This window comes from Phacochoerus africanus, chromosome 4 (assembly GCF_016906955.1).
Source record: "Phacochoerus africanus isolate WHEZ1 chromosome 4, ROS_Pafr_v1, whole genome shotgun sequence".
Classification (NCBI taxonomy): domain Eukaryota; kingdom Metazoa; phylum Chordata; class Mammalia; order Artiodactyla; family Suidae; genus Phacochoerus; species Phacochoerus africanus.
Genome location: NC_062547.1, coordinates 67,269,415 through 67,292,521, shown reverse-complemented (window position 1 = coordinate 67,292,521; position 23,107 = coordinate 67,269,415). Strand labels below are relative to the sequence as shown.

At 41.9% G+C, this 23,107-nt stretch overlaps 1 protein-coding gene across 1 annotated transcript; it reads right to left on the bottom strand.

The window, feature by feature from the left end:
* Positions 1–1,153: 1,153 nt before the first annotated feature.
* LOC125125656 (zinc finger protein 709-like) lies at positions 1,154–21,942 on the bottom strand. The gene is made up of 4 exons (XM_047776961.1): positions 21,754–21,942; positions 4,930–5,056; positions 4,668–4,728; positions 1,154–3,164 (listed from the first exon to the last, which is right to left on the bottom strand). Exons 1-4 carry the CDS (start codon positions 21,754–21,756, stop codon positions 1,445–1,447), a joined length of 1,911 nt encoding a protein of 636 aa, XP_047632917.1. The 5' UTR covers positions 21,757–21,942; the 3' UTR covers positions 1,154–1,444.
* Positions 21,943–23,107: the final 1,165 nt, after the last annotated feature.

Genomic DNA, 23,107 nt, shown 5'->3' with positions numbered 1-23,107 from the left:
AAATCCAGAAAACAGGCTGGAAGATGGAACCCTTGAAGCTCCTGTGGATTGGTCTCTCCCCCTGGATGGTGGCTCCAAACTTGGACTAAGAATGCCTTGTTTGTTTCTGCCTTCCAAATCCCATGCAAGTGAGGCTCCTGGTGAATTCTAACATGGAGCCATAAATGGGAATGGGTTTTGTAAAATCTAGTCCCTGACATTATCCACAGGGAGGATATCTCCAACTTCTTTTTAATTTTTAATTTTATTAAAAAAAATTTTTTTTTTTTACAATGATCATCACAATCCAGTTTTATAGGATTTCCATCCCAGAACCCAAATACATCCCCCCACCCCCCCAGACTGTCTCCTTTGGAGCCAACTTTTTAAAAAAATTTTTAAATATAATTTTTTTTCCATTATATCTGGTTTTTGATCCTATTATATCTTACCTCTCTTTTTAAGCCAAAGTCTTTTCATCAAATTCCAGCCAGAGTAACAGACAAAAAGCAAAGGCCCAAATAAGAAAATAATAATTCACATGAAACTATATTCTTTCACAAACTCAACACACATAAGAATTTATCACAACGATTTATTAGAATGGAAAATATAAAAATGCTCACATACCCATTACCCCAACAGAAGCTCTGTCCACAAGAGAGGTGGAATATTTATATAAATAATGGAGTAGGGGTATCTAGAAACTGCCGCACAAGGCCAAGAAGGAAAATTTCAATACCAAACTATCATTCCTCAATGGTCCCCTAACATAGAACAAAGAAAACACTATTTACAAATAAACCTAACTCCTTATCAGAAACACACTTGAATTCACATATGGATCCCACAGGCTCAAAAATGGAGAAAATATTAACTCATTTGAGGAAATTACCTGAACTACCTAGCACTCATATTACTACCATTGAAAAACAACCCGAAGAAGTCTCACTTCAATATTTCTTTCTAAAAATTAACAGGGGAGTTCCCATTGTGGTGCAGCAGAAACGAATCCAACTAGGAACCATGAGGTTTCAGGTTCAATCCCTCACCTTGCTTAGTGGGTTAAGGATCCAGTGTTGCCATGAGCTGTGTGTAGGCCGCAGATGCAGCTTGGACCTCGCATTGCTGTGGCTGTGGTATAGGCCAGAGGCTATAGCTCTGATTCGATCCCTTCCCTGGGAAGCTCCATATGCCCCGGATGTGGCCCTAAAAACCAAAAAAAAAAAAAATTAACAGGTAAAAATCCAGAGTCCAGTGGTGCACGTCAAGGAAGAGACTGGATAAACATAATAAATTTACAACATTAATAACGAGTCTTTCAGGCTCAAAGTTTTCTGGAACATTATACATAATTTCCATCAAACTTGGTCATGTTACTTACTTTTTTTCTTCTTCACTGTAGCAGTTTACACATGTAAGAATGAAGGCTCATGACGTCTTACCACACTGTTTACATTCAAGATTATCCAGTGAGTCTTTCTGTGCCTTCTAAAGGGATTAAGATGACTACAGGCTTTCTCATATTCTTCACATTTATGTGGTTCTTTCCCCTGTGCACTCTCACACGTCTTAGACAGTTTGGGCAACAAAGGGAGGCTTTTCCACACTTAGAGGGTTTCTCTCCAGCATGAGTTTTTCCATGTGTTTGTAAGGAACAGTTATAATTGAAGGCTTTACCACAATGTTTACATTTGTATGTTTTCTCTCCAGTGTGAGTGTTTTCATGTGTTTGTAAGGAACGGTGAAAACTGAAGGCTTTACCACACTGTTTACAGACATAGCGTTTCCTTCTAGCATGAGTTTTTTCATGTTTGCGAAGATAACTGGGACACACGAATGCTTTACTACACTGCGTACATTCATAGGGTTTCTCTCCACTGTGTATTTTCGTATGTCTTTGATAGCTCGTGTACCAGATGAAGGCTTTCCCACAATCCTTACATTCATAGGGCTTTTCTATACTGTGAATTCTCTCATGTCTTCGAAGGTAACTGGAACAACTGAAGGTTTTATGACATTTTTCACATTCATACGGTTTTTCTCCAGTATGATTTCTTACATGCATTTGGAAACCTCTCCGAGAAGTCAAAGCTTTACCACACTGCTTACATTCATATGGTATTTCTCCTGTGTGAATACTTTGATGTGTTTGAAGGGAACTGAGGTATCGGTAAGCTTTTCCACATTCTGTACATTTATAGGGTCTCTCTCCAGTATGAGTCCTTACATGTATTTTTAAGGAATAATAGTAACTGAAAGCTTTAATACACTGTTTACATTCATAGGGTTTCTCTCCAGTATGAGTTCTTCCATGTTTTTCTAAGAATTGGTGATCTCTGAAGGCTTTTCCACAATGTTTACAATCATAGGTTTTCCCTTTGATGTGCCTTCTTTCATGTTTTCGAAGATAACTGGGACGACTGAAGGCTTTACTACATTTTTCACATTTGTAGGGTTTTTCTCCAGTGTGGCTTCTTTCATGTACTTGGAAGTCTACAAGAGAATGGAAAGCTTTACCACATTCTCTACATGTATAGGGTTTCTCCTCACTATGAATTCTTTCATGCTTCCAAAGGGAACGAGGACAAATGAAAACTTTACAACATTTTTTACATTCAAATGGTTTCCTTTCTGTGTGAGTCCTTAAATGTGCTTGAAAATTGTGATGGGATCTATAGGTTCTTCCACACTGTACACACGCATAGGATTTTTCTCTGGTGTGGGTTCTTTCGTGTATTTGAAGAGAATCTGAGGAAGTAAAGGTTTTGCCACATGCCTTACATCTATGAGGAACATTTCCAGTGTGCATTACCTTGTGTCTCTGGAAACTTCTGAGGCACATGAAGGCTCTTCCGCCCTCTGTACACGTATAGATTTCCTTTCCACTGTGATCTCCCTCATGTTTTTCAGAAACCTGGACATAACTGAAGGCTGTCCCATCTTCCTTACATGTATATGGCTTCTCTCCATATTTCCAACACTCATCTGGTTTCGGTTCAGTGTGACATTTAATGTGTCTGTTAAGGGATGAACGATGCATGAAGCCCTTTCCACAAGCACTGCATGGATGTGGTTTCACCCCAGGAGTTTTCTGATTCAAACTGAGACTTGGAATAAGGCTCAAGTTTTCTCCAGGTGGACTACCCTCTCTATTTTCACAGAGTCTTCTTACCACAAGATTTCTGAAAAAAAAAAAAAGAAAAAGAAAGGCAAGTTACTAATGATTTCTTCATTAGTGATTTTATATTCATTACTAGAACATCTGAGCTACATTTTATGATTTATCTCAAAAGTGCAGGTTTCTTGCCCCATCTAAATTATCTGGAATTGAATATACTGAAAACCGTGCAAGAAGACTTCACCCTTGCTACCATCAAAACAGTCACATTCAGGAGTTCCTGTTGTGGCTCAGCAGAAACCAATCTGACTAGTATCCATGAGGATGCAGGTTCTATCCCTGGCCTCTCTCATTTGGCTAAGGATCCGGCGTTGCCATGAGCTGGGGTGTAGGTCACAGACACGCTTGAATCTGGCATTGCTGTGGCTATGGTGTAGGCCAGCAGCTGTAGCTCCAATTTGACCCCTAGCCTGGAAACTTCCATATGACGTGAGTGCAGCCCTAAAAAAGACCAAAAATGGAGTTCCCATCATGGCGCAGCAGAAACATATCCAACTAGGAACCATGAGGTTGGAGGTTCCATCCCTGGCCTCGCTCAGTGGATTAAGGATCCAGTGTTGCCATGAGGTGTGGTGTAGGCCACAGACGCAGTTCCAATGCTGTGGTGCAGGCCGGCAGCTGTAGCTCTGACTTGACCCCTAGCCTGGGAACCTCCATATGCCTCGGGTGTAGCCCTAAAAATCCAAAAAAAAAAAAAAATCACATTCATATATAAGCTTTATTAATATTGTTTCCAAGTGAACTATTTTGCCAGTACTGAAAATCTATGTCACATATGAGAGCATTAAATTTTTTCTAGGAATAAATACATTTGAGAAGTTCCCATTGTGGCTCAGTGGGTTAAGAACCTGACCAGTATCCACAAGGATGCAGGTTCAATCCCTGGCCTCACTCAGGGGTTTAAAGTTCCACTGTTGCCACAAGCCGGGACATAATACACGGATGTGGCCCAGATTCAGTGCTGTGGCTGTGGTGTAAGTCAGCAGCTGCAGCTCCGATCGGACCCCAGCCCAGGGATTTTCATATGCTGCAGCTGCTGTCCAAGGAAGAAAAGAAAAGAAAGGGAGAGAGACAGGAAGGGAGGGAGGGAAGACAAAGGCAAGAAGGAAGAAAGAAGGGAGGATGGAGTAGATGTACCAGAGTAGGAGAATATTAAAAACAAAAAAAGGAGTTCCTGTCATGGCTCAGCAGGTTAAGAGCCAAACCAGTATTCATGAGGATGCGGATTCAATCCTTAGCCTCACTTAGTGAGTTAAGAATCCACGTTGCTAAGAGCTGTAACCTAGGTCACACACGAGGCTCAGATCTGGCTGGGGTGTAGGCTGGTGACTGCAGCTCCAATTCAAACCCTAGCCCAAGAACTTCCACATGCCATGAGTGCTGCCTTTAAAAAAAATAATAATAATTTAAAGCCGAGCTTATTTATTTTGCTTGTTTTTAAAATTTCACAATATACCAGGACTCTGACATAAAACAGTTACTCTCTATTCTGTTGTAAGAGACTCACCTTGGTTTCCTCCCCGGATTTTTGTACTCATCTTCAATGGCATGACCTTCCCATTTTCTCCCTAAAATGCAAACCCAGAAAAATGACTCCAAAGCATTAGAAATTACACCAAAAATATCAGACTCTAGCGCTACAATGAGCTGCGACCATGCCTAGCTTATTCACCAATGTGCTCCCTTTCCACATTCTACATCTTAGAACAACGCTGACGGGCAGGAAAAACTTGTTCTCTGACAAAGTGAAGGAAAGGTGTCACCCTTACCTACTAAGGCCAGGTTCCTCAAGGTCTCTCGCATCACATCTCTATAGAGTTTCTTCTGGGAAAGATCCAGTAAGGCCCACTCCTCCAGGGTGAAGTTCACGGCCACATCCTCAAAAACCACTGAGTCCTAAAATAGCCAAATGTGGATATGGTAGGATGTGTGAGCCTGACATTGCCAGACTATAGTCTACGGATAGAAAGGTGACGTCTGATTCTGTCATCGCCAAACCTCGATTCCATGACTTGATCATCAGAAACCAACTCTCTGTCCACACTTACTTCCTCATAAACCTACAGCATCATGAATACGCAGATGTGATTTATATACATCTTCATTGTGAGCACATTACATGCTATTGCTCTCTAATGGCAGGGTCCAGAGTATGTTGGAAAATGACCCAATGCCTATAAATGAAACACACATTATGGTTTTCACCCATTCCTTGTGAGAAAACCTTTGCTCTCTGTCCTTATTACCTACTGTTCACAGCACTCCATGAGGTCCCAGTGAATAAAACCATGACGAGGAACTAGAGGGTTTCTCTTCTATTTTCATCACCAAACATGAGATTCCAAGAGGCCTGTGGAAAGCAAATCTTTAACAAAGCCTAGCTGGCCACAGAGTTCTGGGTTCTTCAGGCCATTAGAAGGAATCAGATGGCTAGATGCAAATACTCCTGTGGAGAAAATTACTTTTAACTTGTGTCATCATCATCACAGATGCAATTCTTCCTTTCTCTCTCTGTTGTATTTGATGGGCTAGTGAGTAATTTGGATCTGAGAACGCAGACATAAGGAAGAAGGCGTGACAACTTACATTACAAAATCCATATACCCATGTGCCTCTGAGCAGCTTCCAGCCAATTCCTGGCACACAGGAACACCAACTGAATCAACGATAGGCCAGAAGGCTCTTCCTGGCAGAACCATTAGTTACCCTGGGCCCTGCTGCCCTTGAGGAACACGTTAAGAGCTGCAGACGGCAAAGACTTCGCTCAAGACCATGATGGTCTGATACTGAATTTCCCCGCAATTATAAAATATGTGTAAGTGTCAGCAGTGCTTTCTTCCAAAGAACGTAAAATCCCCAGTCTCCAACCAGGAGGAAGTGTTTCCTGACCAGCTGCTCTACAGGCCACCCAGCCAATGTCTGTCATTTCTATGATCCCCCTTGCAGTAAAGGAGCAGGAGACCTCAACCCCCCGAGCATGAGAATCCCTCAGCTGAAGACACACACTGGCAAGAGGTTAGGAAAGGGTTTATTCCTCCAGAGGTTTTGTTTATGGATAGGGTAAGGTAGGCCTCTCAAGAGAGCATGAAACAGCTTGAGAGAGCAAGGGAAGGCACATGGGAGTTGTCTTTTTATGATCACATTCATATACAGGAGTTCCTGTTGTGGCCCAGCATGTTAAGAAACCGACTAGTATCCATGAGGATGTGGGTTTGATCCCTGGCCTCGCTCAGTGGGTAAAAATCCAGCATTGCTGAAAGCTTTGGCACAGGTAGCAGATATGGCTTGAATCCTGTGTTGCTGTGGCTGGGCTGTGGCCGAAAGGCACAGCACCAATTGGACCCCTAGCCCCAGAACTTCCATATGCCATAGGTGCAGCCCTAAAAAGTCAAAAAACAAAGGAAAAGTTCCTTAAGGACTAAGATTGAGGATCTGGCGTTGTCACTGCTGCGGCTCTGGTTACAAGTACTGCACAGGTTTGATTCCTGGCCTGGTAGCTTCCACACACTGTGGGTGCAGCCAAAAAGGAAGAAAAAAAAAAGTACCAAGGTATTTGACAATATTCAAAATCCATTTATGACAGCAGAGTAAAAACAGAGCAATATTTCCTCTCTTGATTAAGACCATCTATAAGAAGGCTGTAGTCACCATGATACTTCATGGTGAGAAATGAGAAACTTTCCTGGTAAAATGAGGAAGAAGGCAATGATATTCATTCTCACCAATAATGATCAAAACTGTACTGGAAGTGTAAGCCAAGAACGAAGGGGCACACAGAATGGGAAGTAAGAAATACATCTCTCTGTCACACATGACATGATCATCTAAGGCGAAAACCTCAAAGAATCAACAATAATAAAAAAAAGTCCATGAACCAATAAGAGAGTAAATTAATGTTGAAGGATAAATGGTTAACATACTCACGTCAATGTTCTCCTATAGATCCAAGCTAATACACTCAACTGATCTTTGACAACTGATCAAAGGCAATTCAATGAAGAAAACTTAGCCTATGCAAGAAATAGTGCCAGGAAAACTTGACATGCAAACCCCACAACTCTAGATATGGATTTTATACCTTTTACAACAGTTAACTCAAAATGGATCATAAATCTAATATACAATACAAAATTACTAAAAGATCACATTAGAGAAAATATAGCTGACCTTGGACTTGGTGACAAATTTTTATTGATTGATTGATTTTTTTGGCTGCCCTGCAGCATATGGAGTTCTTGAGCTGGGAATCAGATCTGAGCTGCAGCTGCAACCTAAGTCACTGCACAGGGTCAGGGATCAAACCTGCATCCCAGAGCTCTAAAGATGTTGCCTATCCACAGGGGGAACTCCTGGTGACTAATTTTTTTAATAAAACACCAAAAACAATGAAGGAAAGATAGTAAATTTGAAATTGTTAAAATGAAAATCTGCTCTATGAAAGACAACATTAAGAGACTGAATACATATGTCACAGTGTGGGAGAAGAATCCTTGCAAAACACTTCTCTGAAAAAAGACTAATATCCAAAACATCTAAAAAAACTCTATACCTCAACAAAAGAAGACAGGTAACATACTGGGCAAAAATCTGAACACACATGACCAAAGAAGGTATACGGATTTGAAGAAGCCTAAGAAAAGATACTCAACAACATATGTCATTAGGAAATGCAATTAAAAGGAGCTATCACTAGACGCTATAACGGTTAAAATTCAACACACTGAGAACCAACACCAAATGATGGAGAAGATGTGAAACAGGAACACTAATTCATTGCTGGTGGGAATGGAAAACAACTTTGGAAGATGGGTGGTTTCTTTAAAAATGAATCCTATTCTTGTCATACAAGTTAGCAAACAGGCTCCTTCATATTTCCTCAGGAGGTGAAAAATTTTGTTCATTAAAAAACTTGCAGGATGGGATTAAGATGGCAGAATAGAAGGACTGGAGCTCAACTTCTCTCCTAAAAACAACAAAATTCACAACTAAAGGCTGAGCAATCTTCAACCAAATGGACTGGAAACCTTAAAAAAAGATATCCTACTCCAGAAGACAAAGAGGAGGCCACATCAAGAGGTAGGAGGGGCGATTATACGATATGAGCAACCCCATACCTCCAGGTGGGAAGCCCCACAGACTGGAAACTAACTGGTTCACAGAAACTCACCTACAGGAGTGAGAACCTTGAACCCAACATCAAATTCCCACGTGTGGGGATCCAGCACTGGGAGAAAGAGCCCTTGGAGCATCTGACATTGAAGGCCAGTGGGACTTGTATGCAGGAGCTCCATGGGACTGGGGGAAACAAAGACCCCATTCTTAAAAGGTACACACAGACTTTCATGTGCACTGGGTCCCAGGGCAAAGCAAAGTCTCCATAGGAATCTGGGTCAAACCTGACTGCAGTTCTTGGAGGACCTCCTGGGAAAACAGGGGTGTATGTGGCTTGTTGTGAGGGAAGGACATTGTAAGCAAAGCTCTTGGGAATATTCAGCAGCTGCCTTTCTCTGGAGGTGGCTGTTTTGGGAAAATCTGGCCCCACACCATCAGTCAGAGCTGAGAAGCCCCAGGGCAAACAACAAACCAGGAGGGATCACAGCCCCACCCATCAGTAAACTGGCTGCTGAAAGACCCCTCAGACACACAGCTGCCTCTAATCCCATCCAGAGACAAAGCCCCACCAGAGAGAAGAATCAGCTCCACCTACCAGTGGGCAGGCATCAGTCCCTCCCATCTGGAAGCCTATAGCAAGCCCCATACCAACTTCAGGAACAAGGGGGGCAGACACCAGAAGTAAGAGAGGCTACAACTCTATTATCTGTAAAAGGTTCACCCCACCAGAAACCTATAAAAGTGAAAAGACAGAGAATTATAACTCAGATGAGGGAGAAAGAAAAAACCCCAGAAAATCAGCTAAATGATGAGGAAATATTCAGCCTCCAGGTAAAAGACGTTAGAGTGTTGATGTTGAAGATGATGCAAAACATTGGAAATAAATTGGAGGCAAAGATAGATAACTTACAGGAAACACTGAGCAAAGAGATACAAGACATAAAACTTAAACAAGAAGAGATGCAAAATACAATCACTGAAATAAAAAATTCACTAGAAGCAGCTAACAGCAGAATACAGGAGGCAGAAGAACAAATAAGCAAGGTGGAGGACAGATTAGTAGAAATTACAGATGAGTAACAGAAAAGAGAAAAGATTGAAAACAAATGAAGAGAGTCTCAGAGGACTCTGGGACAATGTTAAACGCACCAACAACCATATCATAGGGGTGCCAGAAGGAGAAGAGAGAGAGAAGGGGACAGAAAAAATATTCCAAGAGATAATAACATGGGAAAGGAACCACTCACTCAAATCCAGGAAGCACAACAAGTACCATATAAAATAAACCCAAGGAGGAATACACCAAGACACACATTAATCAAACTGACCAAAATTAAAGACAAAGAGAAAATACTGAAAGCAGCTAGGGAAAAGAAACAAATTACATGCAAGGGAACCCTGATAAGGTTATCAACAGATTTTTCAGCAGAAACTCTGCAGGCCAGAAGGAAGTGGCATGATATACTTAATGTGATGAAAGGAAAAAACCTCCAACCAAGATTACTCTATCCAGCAAGGCTCTCATTCAGATTTGAAGGAGAAATCAAAAGCTTCACAGATAAGCAAAAGCTGAGAGGATTCAGCAACACTAAACCAGCCTTACAACAAATACTAAAGGAACTTCTCTAGGCAGAAAAGACAGCAACAGGAAACAAAAACACCACAAATGACAAGGCTCACCAGTAAAGGTATATATACAGTAAAGATAAGAAATCATCAATGCACAATTATGCCGCCAAAATCAGAAATCATGAGAAGAGGTGAGCACAAATGCAGGACACTGGAAATTAACTTGCAGTTAAGAGACCAACAACTTAAAACAATTTCACATATATAGAGACTCTTATATGAAAACTTCAGAATAACTGCAAACCAAAAATCTATAACTGATACACAAATAAGAAAAATCAACTCAAATACAACTCTTCATCAAACCAGAAGAGAACAAGAGAAGAAGAAAAATGAGCAACAAAAACAAATCCAAAGCAATTAATAAAATGGCAGTAAGAACATACATATCAATAATTACCTTAAATGTTAATGGACTAAACGCCCCAACCAAAAGACACAGACTGGCTGAATGGATACAAAAACAAGATCCATATATATGCTGTCTTCAAGAAACTCACTTCACTGCTAGGGACACATACAAATTGAAAGTGAGAGGATGGAAGAAAATATTTCATGCAAACAGGGATCAAAAGAAAGCTGGAGTAGCAATACTCGTATCAGACAAAATAGACTTTAAAATGAAGAATATTTTAAGGGACAAAGAAGGTCACTACATAATGATCAAAGGATCAATCCAAGAAGAAGACATAAAAATTTTAAATATCTACGCACCCAACACAGGTTCACCACAATATATAAGGCGACTGCTAACAACCTTAAAAGGACAAATCGACAATAACACAATCATAGTTGAGGACATTAACACCCCACTTACAGCAATGGACAGATCATCCAGACAGGAAATCAATAAGGAAACACAGGCCCTGAATGAAGCATTAAACCAGATGGACTTAATAGATATTTATACGACATTTCATCCAAAAGCAACAGAATACACATTCTTCTCAACTGCACATGGAACATTTTCTAAGATTGATCACATCCTGGGCTACAAATCAAACCTCAGTAACTTTAAGAAAACTGAAATCATATCAAGCATCTTCTCCAACCACAACGCTATATGACTGGAAATCAACAACAAGAAAAAAACTGCAAAAAATACAACACGTGGAGACTGAACAACATGCTACTAAACAACCAATGAATCACTGAAGATATCAAAGAGGAAATTAAAAAATACCTAGAAGCAAATGACAACAAAGATACGACACTCCAAAACCTATGGGATGCAGCAAAAGCTATTCTAAGAGGAAAGTTTATAGCAATACAAGCCCACCTCAGGAAACAAGAAAAAGCTCAAATAAACAAGCTAACTTTACATCTAAAGCAACTAGAGAGAGAAGAACAGACAAGACCTAAAGTTAGTAGAAGGAAAGATATAAAGATCAGAGCAGAAATCAATGAAATAGAATCAAAGAAAACCATAGAAAAGATCAATGAAACGAAAAGCTGGTTCTTTGAAAAGATCAACAAAATTGAGAAACCCTTAGCCAGACTTATCAAGAAAAAAAAAGAGAAAGGACTCAAATCAATAAAATTAGAAATGAAAAAGGAGAAGTCACAACGGACATCACAGAAATACAAAGGATCATAAGAGACTGCTATATGCAACTATACGCCAATAAAACAGAAAACCTAGAAGAAATGGACAAATTCTTAGAAAAGTACAATCTTCCAAGACTAAACCAAGATGAAATAGAAAAGGTGAATGGACCGATCACAAGAACTGAAATTGAAACTGTGATTTTAAAACTTCCAACAAACAAAAGTCCAGCACCAGACGGCTTCACAGGTGAATTCTATCTTAGCTCTTCTTCTATTTAGAGAAGAGCTAACATCTCTCCTTCTGAAACGATTTCAAAAAACTGCAGAGGAAGGGATATTCCTAAACTCATTCTATGAGGCCACCATCACCTTGATACCAAAACCAGACAAAGATTCCACAAAAAAAAGAAAACTACAGGCCAATATCACTGATGAACACGGATGCAAAAATCTTCAACAAAATACTAGCAAACAGCATCCAACAATACATTAAAAGGATTGTACATCATGATCAAGTGGGATTTATCCCAGGGATGAAAGTGTTCTTCAATATCTGCAAATTAATCAGTGTGATACACCACATTAACAAACTGAAGAATAAAAACCATATGATTCTCTCAATAGACGCAGAAAAAACCTTTGACAAAATCCAACACCATTTCTGATAAAAACCCTTAAGAAACTGGGCATAGAGAGAACCAACTTCAACACAGTAAAGGCCATATATGACAAACCCAGAGCTAACATCATTCTCAATGGTGCAAAGCTGAAAGAATTCCCGCTGAGATCAGGAACAAGACAAGGATGTCCTTTCTCGCCTCTACTCTTCAACATAGTTTTGGAAGTCCTAGCCCCAGCAATCAGAGAAGTAGAAGAGATAAAAGGAATCCAAATTGGAAAGGAAGAAGTAAAACTATCTCTATTTGCAGATGACATGATATTATACCTAGAGAATCCTAAAGACTCTACCAGAAAACTGTTAGAGCTCATCCATAAATTTGGCAAAGTCGCAGGATACAAAATTAATACAAAGAAATCGACAGCATTTCTATACACTAACAATGAAAGACCATAAAGAGAAATTAGGGAAGCAATCCCATTTACCATCGCATCCAAAAGAATAAAATACCTAGGAGTAAACCTACCTAAAGAGACAAAAGACCTGTACTCTGAAAACTATAAGCCACTGATGAAAGAAATCAAAGATGACAAAAATAGATGGTTAGACATACCGTGCTCTTGGATTGGAAGAGTCAGTATTATCAAAATGACTATATTACCTAAGGCAATCTATAGATTCAATGGAATCCCTATGAAACTACCAAGGACATTTTTCACAGAACTCAAACAAAATATTTTAACGTTTGTTTGGAAGCACAAAAGACACAGAATAGCCAAAGACATCCTGAAAAAGAAAAATGGAGCTGGAGGAATCAGGCTCCCAGACTTCAGACTATACTACAAAGCAACAATCATCAAAACCATATGGTACTGGCACAAAGACAGAAATATAGATCAGTGGAATAGGATAGAAAGCCCAGAATTACACCCACACACCTACAACCAACGCATCTATGACAAAAGGAGGCAAGAATATACAATGGAAAGGACAGCTTGTTCAATAAGTGGTGCTGGGAAAACTGGACAGTCACAGGTAAAAGAATGAAATTAGAAGACTCCCTAACACCATACACAAAAATAAACTCCAAATGGATTAAAGACCTAGATATAAGACCAGACACTATAAAACTCTTGGAGGAAAACATAGGCCAAACACCCTCTGACATAAACGACAGCAACATCTCCTCAGATCCACCTCTTAGAGTAATGACAGTAAAAACAAAAATAAACAAATGGGACCTAATCAAACTTACAAGTTTCTGCACAGCAAAGGAAACCCTACACCAGCCGAATGGCCATCATCAAAAAGCCTACAAACAATAAGTGCTGGAGAGGGTGTGGAGAAAAAGGAACGCTAGTACACTATTGATGGGAATGTAAATTGGTGCAACCACTGTGGAAAACAGTATGGAGATTCCTCAGAAAATTAAAAATAGAACTACCATTTGATCCAGCAATCCCACTCCTGGGCATCTATCCAGAGAAAACCATGACTCGCAAAGACACATGTATTCTGTAGCACTATTTTCAATATCCAAGACATGGAAACCACCTAAATGTCCATGACAGAGGAGTGGTTCAAGAAGATGTGGTACACAATAGAATATTATTCAGCCATTAAAAGGAACGAAGTACCAGAATTTTTAGCAACATGGATGGACCTAGAAATTATCATGCTATGTGAAGTCAACCATACAATGAGACACCAACATCATATGCTTTCACTCACATGTGGAATCTGAAAAAAGGACAGACTGAACTTCTTTGCAAAACAGATACTGACTCACAGACTTTGAAAAACTTATGGTTTCCAAAGGAGACAGTTTGAGGGGTAGGGGGATGTGCTTGGGTTGTGGTATGGAAATCCCATAAAATTGCATTGTGATGATCATTGTACAACTACAAATGTAATAAATTCATTCAGTAATAAAAAAAAAATTAAAAAAAAAAAAACTTGGAGTTCCCGTTGTGGCGCAGTGGAAACGAATCTGACTAGGAACCATAAGGTTGTGGGTTCGATCCCTGGCCTCACTCAGTGGGTTAAGGATCTGGCGTTGCTGTGAGCTATGGCGCAGGTCGCAGACGTCGCTCAGATCCAGCATTGCTGTGGCTGTGGCATAGGCCGGTAGCTACAGCTCCAATTAAGACTCATAGCCTGAGAACATCCATATGCCGCAAGTGCGGCCCTAGAAAAAGACAAAAAAAAAAAACAACAACAACACCTTGCACACAGAGTCCCCTGGTGACTCCGTGGGTTGAGGATCTGGCATTGTCGACACTGTGCGGAGGGTTCAATCCCTGGCCTGGGAACTTTTGCATGTCATGGGTGTGGTCAAAAAAATTTTGAACATCTGTTTCAGAATCTTTTTTTCTTTTTTTTCTCTCCCTCTTGTCTTTCCCTGTTTTTGTTTGTTTTGGTTTTTTTCTTTCTTTCTTTTTTGTCCTTTGTCAGTGAATATGCTTCAGAGGAGGGATGTCATCTCTACCCTGGTATTTATGATTTTTTTCCTCCGTGGAGTCTTAAATCAGTGCCATCAGGGTGACCGGCCTCCTCCATTACAAGTGGTTGTGCTATAAAGTATGAGGAACGTAGGCTGAAGTCAGGTTTGAACTAATCCTTTGGCTGTTCCACAGGGGTGCCCAGTGTTGTCCTCTATAACCCGGATTCTTGTTGCACCACAGGCAGCAGCAGCAGCAGCTGCATTAGCAGAGGCACTTCAGTGTCCTAGGGAGCCCTCTGGAATTAGAGGGATGGACTCAAGCCAGCCATCCTAATACAGCCTTGCTCCCTCTCTTCTCTTTGTATTTTTATATAACTCCTCTTCATGGCTGACCACCCAATGGACCTACCTCTTGCACAGGATATAATCCCCCTCTTCAATGTGTGTCCCATACAGCCTGTGTCACTGCTTCACTCTCACATCGATGAACCCCAACGAAGACATCCTAGAGTGGATCAGGATGTTCTGAACAGAGTCTACTTGACCTTCTTCCTCTTACAGATTTTTGCTAACCTTCCCATGAAGGAATTAGAATTTCAAATAAACTAAGGGGAGGGACAAATTAGAAGTTGGGGGTTAACATACACACACTACTACATATAAAACAGATACTCCACAAGGACCAACTGTATAACACAGGGAACTCTATTTGATATTCTGTAATGACCTATATGGGAAAAAAATCTGAAAAAGAATAGATATATGCATAACTGAATCACCTTCTTGTACACCTGAAACGAACACATTACAAATCAACTATACTCCAATATAAAATGAATATAAAATGAAAAAAATTTTAAATAATAAAATAAACTGAGTAATTTATGTATTTTTCCTATTTAATAGCCTTTATTCTTAATTAACTTACTTTTGTCTTAAAATTTTTATTTTTTACTTTTTAAATTGTTTTCCATTTTGCACATGGAGTTCCCGGGCCTGGGATCAGATCCAAGCTGCAGTCACGACCTAAGCTGCAGCTGTGGAAACGCTGGATCCTTAACCCACTGTACCAGGCCAGCGAGTGAACCTGTGACCCAGGGCTCCCAAGATGCCACTGTTCCTGTTACACCACTGTAGGAACTCCTAAAATTTTTATTTTAAACTTTGATTTTTGCTTTTCTACAGAGGAAAGCATTCTAAGATTTACTCCTTTAAACACTAATGCTTTTATTTTTTTTAAATTTTTGTTTTTGCTTTTTAGGTCCGTACCCGTTGCATATGGAGGTTCCCAGGCTAGGGGTCAAATTGGAGCTACAAGTGCTGGCCTACGCCAGAGCCACAGCATTGCAGGATCTGACAGTGTCTGGGACCTACACCACAGCTCACGGCAATGCTGGATCCTTAACCCACTGAGCGAGGCCAGGGACTGAACCCACAATCTCATGGTTCCTAGTCAGATTCGTTTCTGCTGCGCCATGACAGGAACTTCAAGACTAATACTTTTAAAGTTTAAACCATAAAAAATGAAGTTTCAAATCCCCGTCCAACTTAAATAACAAGAGACATCATAGTTTCTCCTCATATCTCACTCTAGGGATCATCTCAGGAGAATGAGTTCTTTTTTTTTTAAGGCTGCACCTGCGGCATATGGAATTTCCCAGACTAGGGATTGAGTGGGAGTTGTAGCCTCAGGCCTATGCCACAGCAACACTGGATCCAAGCCCCATGTGTGACTAATGCTGCAGCTTGCGGTAACACAGGGTCCTTAACCCACTGAGTGATGCCAGAGATTGAACCCACATGCTCAGCGACACTGTTGTTGGGTTTTAACCTGCTGAGCCACCACAGGCACTCTAAATAAGTTAACTTCTTTTTTTTCTGGCCACCCCACAACATATGGAATTCCCAGGCCAGGGACAGATTCAAGACATAGTTGTGGCAGCTGTGTGGCAATGCCAGATCCTTTAACCCACTGCCAGGTTGGGAATTCAACCCGAGTCCTGGCTCTGCAGAGACACCTCCTATCCCACTGTGCAATAGCAGGAACCCCAGGAATAGGTAACATTTTATAATACACTCAGGATTTGGTCCTAATCCACTAAATGTATCAGGATTTTCAAAAGTTTAAGTTTTGAGTAGTTTTTCATCTATCAATTAAAATAGGAACTCATCTGCCTTACCAACATTATAGCATTTAAGTTTTCAAAGTTCTCTAGGGTCATACACCTACCCAAATGACCTAGAAAAATCCATCTGAAAACTCAAATACATCCATCTCTTACCTTAAGCCTCTCTTGCCTAAAGGAACAAATACTCTGCTTGGTTCCAGAATTTCTTGCCTTCCTCCCACTGTAACTCTCAACCAGTTGACACTTTTAAAGCCCAAGAATGAGAATGTTCATACGCAAAAAAAGAACACCATACACACAAAAAGACACGAAATGGATTTAAAGACCTAAACATAAGGCCAGATACTATAAAATTCTTTTAAAACGTAGGCAGAAGAACACTCTGACATAGTCACGGCGATATCTTTTTTGATCCACCTCCTAGAGCAATGAAAATAAGAAGAAAAATAAACAAATGGGACCTAATTAAACTTAAAAGCTTCTGAACAGCAAAGAAAATCTTTTTTTTAAATTTTTTTGGCTTTTCAGGGCCGCACCGGCGGCATATGGAGGTTCCCAGGCTAGGGGTCTAATCGGAGCTGTAGCTGCCGGCCTATACCACAGCCACAGCAATACCAGATCCTTAACCCACTGAGCAAGGCCAGGGATCAAACCCACAACCTCATAGTTCCTAGTTGGATTCGTTTCCCCTGTGCCACGACGGGAATTCCAAGAAAAACTAAAAAAAAAAAAAAAAAGAAAAAAAAAAGACAACCTGCAGAATGGGAGAAAATCTTTGCAAACTAAGTGACCAACAAGGGATTATTCGAACAGCTCATGCAGCTTTATATCAACATCTACCCAATGGAAAAATGGTCAGGAGGTTCCTGTTTTGGCTCAGCGGTAAGGAACCTGATTAGTATCCATGAGGAATCGGGTTTGATCCCTGGGCCTGCTCATTGGGTTAAGGATCTGGCACCGACATGAACTGCGGTGTAGATCCCAGATGAAGCTTGGATCTGGTGTTGCTGTGACTGTGGTATAGGACAGCAACTACAGCTCCCATTCAACCCCTGGCCTGGGAACTTCCATAGGCTGTGGGTATCGCCCTAGAAAGACAGGAAAAAAAAAGTCAGGAGGAGTCCCTCTGTGGCTCAGTGGGTTAAGGATCTAGCACTGTCACTACTATAGCTAAGGACGCTGCTGTGGGGTGGGTTCAAGTCGAGGAACTTCTGCATGCCATGGGTGCAGCAAAAAAAAAAAAAAAGAGGTCATAAGATCTAAATAAGACATTTCAGTAGACATTTCTCCAAAGAAGAGAGACAGATAGACAAAAAAAAAGAAAGAAAAAATGCTCAACATCACTAATCATTAGAAAAAGGCAAATCAAAACTACAATGAGGTAACACTTCTACCAGTCAGAATGGCCATCATCAAAAAGTCTACAAACAATAATCCCACTGTGGCAGGACAGGATCAGTGGTGTCTCTGAGTGCCATGACATAGGTTCAATCCCCGGCTGGGCACAGTGGGTTAAAGGATCCAGTGTCGCTGCAGCTGCAGTGTAGGTCACAGCTGTGGCTCAGATCAGATCCCCGGCCCTGGAACTCCATATGCTACAGGGTGGTTGGAGGGGGAAAAAAAAAACTCTACAAACAATAAATGCGGGAGTGTGTGTGTGGAGAAAAGGGAACCCTCCTACACTAATTTTTTTTCTTTTTTTTTGTCTTTTGTCATATTAGGGTTGTGCCCATGGCATGTGAAAGTTCCCAGGCTAGGGGTCTAATTGGAGCTACAGCTGCTGGCCTACGCCACAGCCACAGCCACGCCAGATCCGAGCCGCGTCTGCAACCTACACCACAGCTCATGGCAATGCCGGATCCTTAACCCACTGAGTGAGGCCAGGGATCGAACCCACAACCTCATAGTTCCTAGTCGGATTCGTTTCTGCTGTGCTATGACAGGAACTCCACCTCCTACACTACTGGTAGGAATGTAAATTGGTACAACCACTGTGGGAAACAGTATGGAGGCAAAAACTAAATACAGAATGACCATATGATCTGCAATCCCACTCCTGGGCATACATCCAAAGAAAACCACAATTTGAAAAGATACATGCACCCCAATGTCCACTGCAGACACAATAGCCAAGACACAGAAGCAACCTAAATGTCCATCAACAGAGGAATAAACAAAGAGGTGGTACATGTATACAATGAATATTACTCTGCCATAAAAAAGAAGACTAAATAATGCCATTTGCAGCAACATGGATGAACCTAGAGTTTATCATACTAAGTCAAGTCAGACAGAGAAAGACAAATATCATATAACATCAATAATATGTGGAATCTAATTTAAAAAATGATACAAAATGGGAGCTTCTGCTGTGGCAAACAGGATCAGTGGCATCTTGGGAGCACTGGGACACAGGTTCAATCCCTGGCCCAGCACAGTGGGTGAAGGGTCTGTTGTTGACACAGCTACAGCTTAGGTGGAGACTCAGGCTTGGATCTGATCCCTAGCCTGGGAGCTCCATATGCATCAGGGTGGCCAAAAATGAAAACAAAAAAACCCAAAAAAACCGGAGTGATATGAAAGGATATATTCACAAAACAGAAACAGATTCAAAAATTTCAAAACCAAACTTATGGTTACCAAAGGGGAAACAGTGGGAGGAGGGATAAGTTAGGGGTTGGGATCAAAATACAAACACCACTATGTATAAAATATATAAGTAACAAAGACCTACTAGATAGCACAGTGAAATCTACTCAATACTCTGTAATAACCTATAAGGAAAAACAATCTGAAAAAGAATGGATATATGTATAGGTTTAACTGATTCACTCTGCTGTACTCCTAAAACTAAAACATTGTAATTCAATAATACTCTAATAAAAAAATTTAAAAATAGCTCAATTATGAAAAATCTTACACACTCAAAAAAAAAAAAAAAAAAAACTGTATCACAGGAAGTTCCCTTGTGGCTCAGGGGGTTAAGGATCTGGCGTGGTCACAGCTGTGGAGTAGGTTCCAACCGTGGCATGGATTCCGCCCCTTGTCCAGGAACTTCCAAATACTACGGGTACGGCAAAAAAAGACAGAAAGAAAAGAAAGGAAGGAAGGATATCACAAACTACCAAGGGAAAATAGAGTTAAGAGTTGCAATATTCAATATATAAACATTTACATGGCAAGAAACAGAAATATTTGAATCAGGTAGGACAAGCAACCTGCTTCCCCATATTCCGGAAGAAAACCCACATTCCCAAGCTAGAGGTCCAGACTTCCCTTGTTGGGGTGCAACCCCTCGAGTGGGGCAGTCCCTGGTGTGGAAGGGTGGTGGGACACCTGAGCAGTGTCAGGAACAAACTCTGGTAACTTCACACACCCTCTCTCTTTTCTCAAGACATAATGGAAATACTCCTCCTCTGAGGCTTCATTTCTCACAAGTGAAGAAACTCCTGGCCAGACTGAATTTCAGACTGTGACTCAAATGAACCCCCCCAATTCCTAAACACTTTGTCCAGAAGACAAATCTCCTGACTTCACAGACTTCCTCTGCATACACAAATTACTACACGTGCACCCACACCGTGGATGCCAAAGTCAAGCCTATGTCTACAAACAGGCCCCAGGAAAACACAATTAGAACCTCACAAAAGGCATCACTCCCCAGCCTCCGACAAGCCCCTCCTGCCACATACAGCAGACCCCTGGCTTCCTAGGTCTGTAGCTTCTCTCAGTTAAAAAGGTTTCTTCCATAGCAGGTGTTTGCACTCGCAGGCAGAGAGGCTCCCCAGAAGAATCAACTAGGCTTTCAAGTACTTTCCCTTGCAGGGTCAGGTTACCTTAGAGACGCTGACTTCAGGTCTCTGCTTCTCAGCTAGTTGCCCTGGACCAGCATTAATACCTTAAATACACACACCCGGTATTCGAACAATCCACTAAAAATCACCAAAACCCAGTATTTGGGTATAAAAGACGAACGAAAACTGCAAGGCATTTTGTCAATTTAGCAACAACCCCCCCTCCCGCAATATCCGTTCATTTCGGAAAATAAATGTCAGTTGATTATTATTTTCGTGGCAAGAAACTGGAAAACAATTGTGACCTAACACACTTCTGGATATGGAAGCATAGCTCTGATACTGCATTTGAAATCACCCAAAAGAGAAAAACATATCTTAGACTGGGTGTTAGTTACTACACTCAATCATGGGGAGGAAAAAAATGAAAGCAAATTTTAAAAAAATGGAATGTAATCTTCCAATCTATTGCTTAAATACATTTTATATTTACCTGAAAAAAGGAGACTTAAAAAAGGGAACAGAAATCACAAACTCAGGGAGGGGCAGGGCTACCTGGAACTGTGATGAAAAGACAAACCACCCAGCAGTTCCCAAAAAGGAATCTCTACCCAAAGGACTCCAACAGGATGGCTGTGCCCAGGAAAGATTCTGGGGGTGGGGCTTCTATACAAGGTAGTTCCAGGTGATTAGTACCTGATTTCTTCTCCTGGAAATTATCCGCAGGGAAAAAACAAATCTTAAAAAGAGCCATCCATAGCTCAGTGCAGAAATGATAAGCAAAATAGTTTTGGGGTTTTTTTTGGGGGGGGGGGGACTTTTCAGGGCAGCAGTGCGGCATACGGAAGTTCCCAGGCTAGGGGTGAACTGGAGCTGTAAATGCAGGCCTAAGAGGTAGCCACGGAGCTCCGAGTAAAGGAATTAATAAGGAAAAGCTATGAATACGAGAGGGAAGATCTGGAAACTTCAAGACATTTCTTGCCAGCCCTAGGAGCAACTAGTCTGGGGGCGGGGGGGTCGTGGACTTGAGGCCCTGCTCCTCAAACTTGAAAAAGTGAAGGGCAAACGGGTCTCCCGGGAAGAAAGAAGGGACTGGGGACCCCAAAGACCACAGCTCCTCCACGCACCAACCTCGGAGACCGAGTCTCCGCTGCCCCAGTGACCTTTTGCGGTCACAGGACAACTTAGAGCAAAAACCGCCGCACCCGGACTGCTGGCCCAGCCCCGACGCTGCGCCCCGCCTCCGCAGACGAGGGATCCAGGTCCGCCGCGGGGAGGCCAGGGTGTGCTCATGGCCGATACTGGGCCCCACAACTCACCATGTTTCCGTTTCTCGGATTCCAGGCCGTCCACCACCACGACTCCCAAGAGGCAAGCGCAGGTCACAGTGACAGAGGGGGTGACAGAGTCACCTGAAGCACTTAAGAGGACCCAGTTTGGCTTCCAGCCTCCACAGGCAGTTGGTGGCAGCGCGCAACCCGCACCACCTACACACGCTCGCGCGCACGCCGCGGGCAAGGGAGGTGTTCTTAACCAGCGACTCCCCTGATTGGATGGTTCGCAAGGCCCCACCCTCCTCGGCCTGAGTGACAGTAGCTTAGAGGGCGCATCTTAGAGCAGAGCTTCTGAAGGCTGCGCCCAGGAACTGGCTTTGCCAGGGACTCTGCGATGAGTCATAAGGCTTCACAGTTAGTTAAGGAGTTTAGAAGGTGATTCTCAACCACTATAAAAATTAAACAAACCTAAAATCAAGAGCTCTGCTTAGATCTATCAAAGCATTGAGGTGACAGGGCGAACTGATCTCAGAGAGATAGCTTAAAGCTAGATTTTAATTCTCTGCTTAGGAATTGAATCTGGGCAGCCTGAATGAAAACCAGGAATCCTAGCCACTGGAAGCAGAATTGCCCTGATTCTTGTCCCCTGTTGGAAGCAAGACTCTTTCAAGGAGGCAAGGACTGAAAAACACCCGTGCAAAGCTTATTTTTAGAGTCACAGTAAGATATGGGGGAGAGCACACCAAGGGGTAGTTTAAGTCAGAAGCAAAGAAGTAATACACACCTAAAAGAGGAGTGTGGGTGTGGGCCGCCTCCTGAGTTAGCACACCAGAGAGGTGATTTAAATCACTTACACAGCACAGTTCTTCTGGGTCTTTGTTGACGTTTGGCCATCATCTTGTTCTATTTCTCACACTTGACCAGACCCAGGCCCACCTCTCCAATCCGTCCCCTACCCCTCCACATGCGTGCACATCTTTTGGCAAAGATGGATTCCAGAGCAAGGGGTTCTGGGATGGTTGCAGGACTTATTATGGCCTGGAGCCCCCATCCCCTTTTGACCCCTAGGAGTCTAACTGTGCATGTGTAATTGGGGAGCTCTCCTTGACCCCAGGAGTGACTGAAGTGGTCATCTTATCTTTCTCCTCCAGCAGAGCTCAGCTCCTGCCACTAACTTTCTCCTTGAGGTGTCAAAGAGAAACAAGGCCCAATTTACTCAGCCTGACAAGTCCCAGCTGTTCGCAGCCCAGGGGCCCAGCTACCGCCTACCTCAAAACCACTGCCTCCAAAATCTGAAAGCAAGACAGAAAAGGAGCTCTTCTGAAATATGCCCCACATACTCTATTCTGCTCGACAAGGCCTGTACTCCAAAGATTCTCGTTCAGCCAAAATCTAACCA